At 32.2% G+C, this 9,413-nt stretch overlaps 1 protein-coding gene across 2 annotated transcripts in view; it reads right to left on the reverse strand.

Annotated features, from left to right (window-relative positions):
- LOC122051690 (GTPase activating protein 1-like) overlaps nt 1–1,005 on the reverse strand; it is a 30,705-nt gene extending 29,700 nt beyond the window's left edge. The window contains exons 1-2 of one of the 2 annotated variants that reach the window (XM_042612911.1): nt 872–987; nt 626–758 (exon numbers count right to left, since the gene is read on the reverse strand). In XM_042612911.1, the coding sequence (XP_042468845.1) occupies nt 626–736 (111 nt within the window). In that variant the 5' untranslated portion in view covers nt 737–758; nt 872–987. Of the gene's footprint in view, nt 1–625 lie in introns of both variants that reach the window. The other variant, XM_042612910.1, reaches the window with a different exon arrangement.
- Nucleotides 1,006–9,413: the final 8,408 nt, after the last annotated feature.

Below are 9,413 nucleotides of genomic sequence, written 5' to 3' on the forward strand. Positions count from 1 at the left end.
ATCAACTTGTTAAACTTAAGGCATGATATGGCTACCCAGCACCAGATGCCTTTCATCTAACTATCCACTTAGAAGTACCATCTATCATATCATTTCAGCAAATCAGTAGCCTCCCGACCATAAACAAGAAAGTTGCCACCGAATTTTTCGTCCTAAACAAATTAATTGTAAATCATTTAGACAGAGGAAAATATTGACATACCATTGTAATATATTAACTTGGAACTATAGTTCTTAAATGCATGTAAAAACTTGTAATGAAACCTGAAGAACTACAATATTGAAACGAAAGGTATTGTGCTCTGAAAAGATTCTTAACCTATTGAAATTATCCTCGTCCATCGTCACTAAGAAAGGGTAAAAGGACCCTTGACAGGTTAATCATATGTTTAAGATCGTAATAAGTCATGGACAAGGTTCCATTCGATATACAATTCACAAAATACCATCATAAGATAAATTATCGTGTCATTGTTCAAAAAGGAAACATAAGGAGTTCACAGACATGCAACACATCTCTATTTCTCATCCGCCACATGATCAAACGGCCTCTCTATTTCTTCCCCAAATTACGATTTTTAAGAAGAAGAAAACCAACAAGGGCGTCGTAAGAAGAGGAGACTACCTGCGTGCCCATGCGAATGACGACGTAGGGATCGCTGCCCCTGGTGTCGCGATAGGCGAGGTTCACCCCTCGAATGACACGAATCCGAAGAATCCCCAACACATGCTCCATTTCTTCCCCCGCTCCTTGCTTCCTTGGATTGAAAATAGAAAGCCAAGAAATTGACGGAGCCAAATACCCACCAAACCACGGCGTTGTGTCTACGCAATCATCGCACAGCCGATCGACCTAAACAACCTAATTTACCTTAACCGTAGCTGTGAAAAGTTTGATGCTTGAGAAATGGTCTCCCGGCGTTGACTCAATTTCACCGGTGATTGTTCTGAATTCTGATAGGGTGTGCACGTTTAGGATGAATACAATCGAATATCAAAGAACAATGACTTGTATTTAAGTGGCAAAAAGTCAGAGCTTATAATTCCGTCGACTTAAATTATTATTAGAATAAACAAAGTTTAATTAATTAAAATTATTATCGGTACATTGGATGGGCGTCGGGTTCTATCGGATTGATTCCTTTCAAATTGGGATCTTACGGGTATTGGCCGAGGATAGATCTTCTAGTCCGTAATTTGTGGATCAAAGGATGGTCCATTATTATAGACCTTTAATTTAGATGGACCCTACCAACTTAAAGGTAGGCTCCATCCAAATCAATGGTTCTCATACAGTGGACCATTCTCTGGTCCGTAAATTGCGGACCAAAGAACTCCTACTGGTATTGGCCTTAGTACTTGTCGGCGGACTGAGCAGCCCAAGGATTCCGATGAATGTCTTCAATAACAACAATTGAAAGGATTGAAAAGGAAAATCCACTAATGTCCAAGTTAATTTCTAAAGGAGAGTTTGAAAGCGGAGATAACGAAGTGAAAACATTAATGTTGAATGTACCTCTAGATATTTGTTTAGAGTTGTCAAATTGAATTAGACTCGTCGGATTGATTTATCCTGTCAAATAATTTAACTGAATTTGATTGAGATTTTATCATCCCATTTTAAAAAGAATTGGATAAGTCTATCATAGACTTGGGTTGGTCTGCGGATTGAAAAAAACTTCTAAGTTTTAAAACTAAATTGGAAAATTCAATGAGCTTAGAGACTTAATCCGCCTAATCCACAATCCAAATTATATATGGCTTCGATCTACTAGGCACCCACACTAGGCATCTCGCGTGGATTCTTGAGTGTATGCGGAGCACCCAGAAGTGATCCAGGCGCCACACACATGAAGAATGTTACGTTGTGCATCGTGCAGTGCGTGCCTATGTGCGACTGCGTGATGCGCAACATTGTTTTGTTTTTTAAACTTGGGATTTAGTCATTTAGTGTTTTGGTTTTAGGGTTTAAAGGTTAGGGTATAATATGAAGTCTAAAAAAAATCAAACAATAAAACTACATTAGACACACATGAGGTATGCGACATAAGGTGTGTGGTATAATATTTTTATAATAAAATATAGTTTTATTATACCACACACCTTATGAATGGCTGACTACCTAATCCACAATCCGTTAGGAGTTGGGATGGGAATTTCCCAATCTGCCTTGGGTTGAATTGGGAATTTCTCAATCCGTTAGGATGATGAGCCGAGTTAGCTCATCTTGCCTCACCATATGAATGGTGTTTGATGAGTCAATCCACCCCATCATGAATTTGACCAGTTTAACAACACTAATAGTGTCATTGTAATAAAGGGTGATTAGAATTCCCAAAAATCCATTGTCGTTGTAACTACAACCATCTTATCACATCCGAATTTACTAGTAGTTTGATCTGAGCTAAGTCTTAGATTTGACTGATTGAACTTAAGTCGGATGTGACTACAATATACTCAAATCAAGCTCGGTCACAGAATCAAGCCAACATTACCGAGTAGCATTTTTTAGGAGATCAAAGATATATATATTAAAAGGTGATTTATTAAACAACATTGGTAAATATGCATTTTCCCTAATCACATATGTGATTTTAGAACTGTCTAAATAACATAATCTTCTTTTTACTCTTCACCTGACAAAAATTACATGTAATCTCTCTCCTCTTTTTTCTCTTTTGCATGCATTCATGCAATAAAAAAAATCATCCAAGAAAATTACAAACCTCTTTCTTCTTTTTTATTGTTTATTTGAAAAAATTTTAAACCTATCTCTCTTTTACGGCTCATCCAAAAAAAAATTTGAACCACTTTTTATTATGTTGCTGATTTTTGAAAATTAGCAACATCGTAAAAAGTGATTTGGATTTTATACTTCATAATATTACTGATTTCCAAAAATTAGCAACATAGTGTTGCTGAAAATCAGCAATATAGTGAAAAATGATGTTGCAAATTTGTGGAAATCAATAACACATAGCAACATCGAAAATTAACCTATGTGTTGCTGAATTTCAAAAATCAGAAACATAGTGGTAATGATTTTCAAAAATTAGCAAAATAGAAGGGTTTAGTTTGCATTCTTTGTTTTAGTTTTTGTATTTCTGCTTTGCACTAATCTTTTATAGAAAAGAAACCGAACTTGCGGGTGACCTAGCTATCCAACCCCCCTTCTAGCCGGCAACCGATCCCCTACAACGACTTCCCCTACTGGAAGAAGCGAATGGAGGTCTATCTGAAGACCGATTTTGACCAGTGGTTTAGCATCACCAGAGGCTACAAGGAGCCTGTCGACAACTCAAGAAATCCATTGAACTCGGAACAGTGGAATCTAGACATGAAAAAAAAAGCCCAGACAGACTTCAAATCCCTCAACACATTGCAATGCGGGCTAATGAATGAAGAACTGAACCGAGTGGGCCCACACCAAAATGCAAAAGAATTGTGGAGTAAGCTCATCAAACTGCACGAAGGAACGAGCGACTCTAAGGTAACCAAATGAGACCATTTCTTAAATAAGTTATTTAATATTAAGATGTAGGAAGGAGAATCCGCGAGTCAACTCCACGCGAGGATCAAAGACATCCTCAACGGACTTTATACCATCGGCCACCAAATGGAGAACCGCGATCTAATAAGGTAGGCCCTAAACGTGTTTCCTTGAAATGCATTGTGGGCATCTATCGTGGATGCTTACAAAATTTAAAGAATCTTTCAAAGTTAAAGTTAGATAAGTTGTTTTGTGAACTTGAGTTACACGAGCAAACTAACGCCAGAACCGAGAAAGGTGTTGCTCTTTTTGTAGGTTCATCCAAGGAAAAGAAAAAAACCAAGCTTGAACCTGAAGATGAGTCTAACCAAGATTCAAAAGATGAAGAGTACCTGGTAAACTTGGTAAGAAAGATGTTCACTAGGAGAAAGAAGAACTTCAGCAGAAAAGACCTGTAGAAGATCAACTCCACCGACGAATCAAGAAATGTGACCTGCTTTAGGTGCAACAAGAAGGTCCACTATAAGAACGAGTGCCCAAAATTGAAGAACGACAAGTTAAAGACAACCAAAAAGAAGGCACTCAAAGCAACATGGGGCAATTCATCTTCAGAGGAATCGAAAGTCGAAGAGCAGAAAAATCGAAGCTACCTCGCGCTGATGGACCGTGAATCAGAATCGGAGGACGAATCGGAAGACGGGCCCGAACCCGAATTGAGCCATAAGTCCATACTCATTTCCTAAGGTTCCGATGAGGTATATTTTTATTTAAGCAGAAAGTTTTTTAAAGTTATTTCTTGTTTAAATAGAAAATTAACCAAACAAGAAAATCAAAATAAATTGCTCCTCGAGGTAAACCAACACCTCAAGGAACAAATTGAAAAATCTAATCCAAATCAAGTTTTAACACTTGAAGAAGAAAATTCAACACTAAAAGATGAAATTAATAGACTAAAAAGGCTATTAGAAAACTTTACAACTAGATCTAAAAATTTAAATCTTATCTTAAATAATCAAGTTGTATATAATAAATCTGGACTTGGATACAAATCAAACTCAAATAAATCATTTATATCACTAATAATGCAAAATAAAAAGCAAACCAAAGTTTAGGTTCCGAAAGTGTGTCTAACTATGCAAGTAGGAATCAATCAATACTATATACCTAAAAACAAAATATGTTATGTAAAATCAAATAACTTAAATCAAAAGCTAAAATATAAACCTAAATCAACTAAACTAAAATCAAATAATAAAAATAACCATAAAACCAACTTAAATCAAGATTATAATCAAGTATATTATAATTATAAAAGTAATGACATAAACCCAAAACTAAAACCTAAATCTAGATCAATAATTTAGTGGGAGGCTCCAAGTTAGTTGGCACCTCCAAAAATAACCTACTCGACAGGGTAATTAGGATTAACTTAAAAAAGGACTAAGTTTAACCTGACCTACGGTACTGGTGAAGTTTTGGATGTTAGTAGTGTTAGAGTGTATACTAAAAGCCTAGCTTTTGGTATAAACATTTATCTAGAAATAAGAATCACATTGGTCAAATGTCTACATTTATGATAAATGTAGTTGCTCAATTAATTTATATTATAGATAACATGGTGTGTGGTGTCACATACAGAAGATCATGTTATCGGTTTCTTATAAATTATAAACAGTAGCTCACGATCAAGATGGAAAGGAACAAACCATTGGAAGGTCGTAGTGTAATTAGGTATTAGTTTATCTTAACTATATAATTACACTAGTACACTTAGAGTGTATTGAGTAGGACCATTTGAGGTCATTCCTTTTATACTGACTTTATAAAGGAACAAAAACCTCAGTTATTATGGAAGTGTGTGCTCTTAATCCTAATATAATAACAAGCACATATATTTGATATTTATTTCTTTAATTTATCAATGGGTGAGATTTAGTTCGATAAATCAATAAGCCCGATAAGTTGGGAAATGATATCACTTATAGTGTGTGTTGTTGATTATAGAAGGAAACTGTGTCCTAGTGATCTAGGTTGAGAATGTCCCCAAGAGGAGCTCATAAGGATTGTCATGTTAAACCCTGCAGGTGGACTTAGTCCGACATGACGATGAAGTTGAGTGGTACTACTCTTGGAGCTAGATATTAATTAAGTGAGTTGTCAGTAACTTACTTAATTAGTGGACATTTGTTATCTTAAACACAGGAGACTAACACACTCATAAGAAGGAGCCCAAAATGTAATTTGGGATTGGTGCGGTAGTTCAATAATAGTTTTTTAGTGGAATGAATTATTATTGATGAAATTAAGTTGTGTGTTCGGGGCGAACACGGGATGCTTAATTTCATCGGGAGACCAAAACCAATTCCTCCTCTCGGTCCCTATCGTAGCCTCTTAATTATAGAGTACTATACCCACCTATACCCACCTTCTTACCCATCCTATAGGGGTCGCCAAGCTAGCTTGGAGACCAAGCTAGGGCCGGCCATGGGTATGTTCATGGGTTCATGTGGCCGGCCCTATTAAAATAAAAAGGAATTTTAATTTTAAAATTTTTCTTATGTGGATAATATAATTTAAAGAGAGTTTAAAATTTAAATCCTTCCTTTTATAAGATTCTACAAAAGATTAAGAGAAGAGTTAAAATCTTTCCTTATTTGTAGATTAAAGGTTGATTTTAATTTTGGTAAAAACTTTCCTTTTAATTATATTCATGATTTAAAAGAAAGTTTAAAAATTAAAAATTCTCTTTTATTAGTTTCTACAAAAGATTAAGAAAAGATTTAATATCTTTCCTTATTTGTAGATTGAAAGGAGATTTTAATTTTTAGAGATAACTTTCCTTTTTGGAAATTATCCACATGTTTAAAAGAAAGATTTTAATTTATAAAATTTCTTTTTATTAACCAATCATGAAGGGATTAAAATTATTGGAGAAATTTTTATAAATTTCTAGAAACAAATTAGGAAGTTTTAATTAAAACTCTCCTTGTTTTGGGGAGAAGAGTGGCCGACCATTATAATTTGAAAAGAGAGAATTATTTTAATTAAATAAATTTTCCTTTTCAATGGCAAAATAATTAAGGAAGTTTTTATTAAATTTTCCTTATTTGCCAAGACCAAGGATTATAAAAGAGGGGGTAGAGGAGGCTTCGAGGCTAAGGACTCTATTCTATTTTTCCTCTCTTTTCTCCTTGGGTGTGGCCGGCCCTTTCTTTCCTCTCCTCTCCTTTGTGTGGCCGAACCTTCTCATGGTGGAGATAGCTTTGGTGGCCGGATCTAAGAAGGAGAAGAAGGAGAGAAAAGAAGCCTCTTTTCTAGCATCCCTTGGAGCATGGTGGTGGTGGCCGAACCTCTTCATCCTAGGAGAAGTTTTGATGGCCGAAACTTGTAAGGAAGAAGAAGGTGCTTGGTGGTTCTCATCTCGGAAGATCGTTGCCCACACAACGTCCGAGGTTAGAAGAGGAATATGGTAGAAGATCAAGAGGTCTTTCTAAAGGTATAACTAGTAATTTTTGTTTCCGCATCATACTAGTTATTTTTGGAAATAATACTAAATACAAGAGGCATACGATTCTAGAGTTTCGAATTTGTTTTCGATATAGTGTTCTTTTGTTTTTCTTTCCCTTGTGATTTGATTGTTCTTTTCGGTTAACCTAAAGTTATTTTAGGAAATTAAATATTAGCTTTCTATAAAAGGTTCTGTCTAGTCGGTGGTGGTTGCTCCCATATCCAAGAAGGTCATGTGCCTCGCCACGTCAGTACTGGAAACCAATTATGGAAATTAATATTTAATGGAATTAATAACTTAAGGTGATTTGGGTCGAACGTGTTAAGTTCCGCAGGAGACCCAAGTCAAAACCTAAAAGAACGAATAGATTAAGTTTTGGATCCAACGTGTTAAGTTCCGCAGGCGATCCAAAATTTAATTTAAAAGAACACATGGTAGCTAGGAAAAGGTTCAGACCTTTGTACAAAATTTTTGTACAGTGGAACCTCTAGGTTTTCCGAGTAGCAACCAACAAGTAGGTTAGGGAATCTCAGTCTATGCATGTCTAGGAAGATATGACTTCGACCTGGTGCATTTGACTAAGTGGAACTAACTGAAGCTACCCTTTACGGATCCTAACTAGTTAGACCAAGGTTTTGTATTAAGTTCAGTGGATAGGACTATTTGGAAAACCTCGAAAGCATGGTTACTCTAATAATGTCCTGGTGATTCACCATAGCCCAGAAGTTTATCCAAAGAATGTCTGTTTGTTGAGCCCAAAGCTAAACCTGAATCTAACACAAAGTTAAATCAAATCCTAAAAAATTAAACTTAACTTCATCTAAAAAAATTATAGGCTTCACTGATTGAAAACATAAAACGAGTGAGATGACTAAGAACTTTAAATTAAATTAAATTAAATCAAATTATATTATATTATATTAAATTCAAAGTTTAATTTTAAAATTAACTTTAAAAATTATTTTAACTTCAAATTTTCTTTAAAATTATTTTAACTTAAAATTTTATTAAAAAAATATATTAAAAATGTATTTTAATTTAGAAAAATTACTTTAAAAATTATTTTAACTTTAAAAATTTATTTTAGCTTTAAAAATTATTTTCATTTAAAAAATTATTTTAAAATTTATTTTAACTTATAATAATTACTTTAAAATTTATTTTAACTTAGAAATTTTACTTTAAAATTTATTTTAACTTAAAAAATTATGGTAAAATTTATTTTCACTTAGAAAATCTATTTTGAAAATTTATTTTAACTAAGAAAAATTACATTAAAATTTATTTTAACTTTAAAAAATTATTTTAAAATTTATTTTAACTTAGAAAAATTACTTTAAAATTTATTTTAACTTTAAAAATTATTTTAAAATTTATTTTAACATAGAAAAATTACTTTAAAATTTATTTTTACTTTAAAAAATTATTATAAAATTTATTTTGACTTTAAAATTTATTTTAATTTAAAAATTTATTTTAACTTAGAAATATTACATTAAAATTTATTTTAACTTAAAGAAATTATTTTAAAATTTATTTTAATTAAAAAAATATTTTAAAATTTATTTTAACTTAGGAAAATTACTTTAAAATTTGGTTCAACTTAAAAAATTACTTTAAAATTTATTTTAACTTAAAAAATTATTTTAAATTTTATTTTAACTTAGAAAAATTACTTTAAAATTTATTTTAACTTAGAAAAAGTACTTTAAACTTTATTTTAATTTAAAAAATTATTTAAAAATTTATTTTAACTTAGAAAAATTACTTTAAAATTTATTTTAACTTAAAAATTACTTTAAAATTTATTTTAACTTAGAAAAAATATTTTAAAATTTATTTTAACTTAGTTTATTTTAACTTAAAAAATTATTTTAAAATTTGTTTACTTAAAAAATTACATTAAAATTTATTTTATCTTTAAAAATTATTTTAAAATTTATTTCAACTTTAAAATTATTTTAAAATTTATTTTAACTTTATAATTATTTTAAAAATTAATTTAATTATAAAATTATTTTAATTAACTTTAAAAAAATTAACTTAAAATTTAACTTCTAAATTAAATAAATCAACTTAAATTAAAATTAATATTAAAAAAATGCCTAAAACTAGCGGCGAGTGCCCCTGGTATTGTATTTCAGGTGCTCGGAAGCACTTTCGAGCGCCCCGCACAACCACCTTGTTCTAGGTGCCCAGACCGCCCTATAAAAGAGGTGGCAGAGCAACCTTAAGCCTTGCACTTCCTCTCTTCCACCTTTGTATAAGCTCTCACTGGGCTTTAACACAAAAGGGAGAAAAATTTAAATTTTTCCTTTCTCCTCTAGTTATTATGTTGTTATGGAACAACCGAGGTCTTCATTCCTAATATTTATTATCACAATGTGTCGGTAAATTTTCTTTCCTTCTAATTTT

This window comes from Zingiber officinale, chromosome 3A (genome assembly GCF_018446385.1).
Source record: "Zingiber officinale cultivar Zhangliang chromosome 3A, Zo_v1.1, whole genome shotgun sequence".
NCBI classification, from domain to species: Eukaryota; Viridiplantae; Streptophyta; class Magnoliopsida; order Zingiberales; family Zingiberaceae; genus Zingiber; species Zingiber officinale.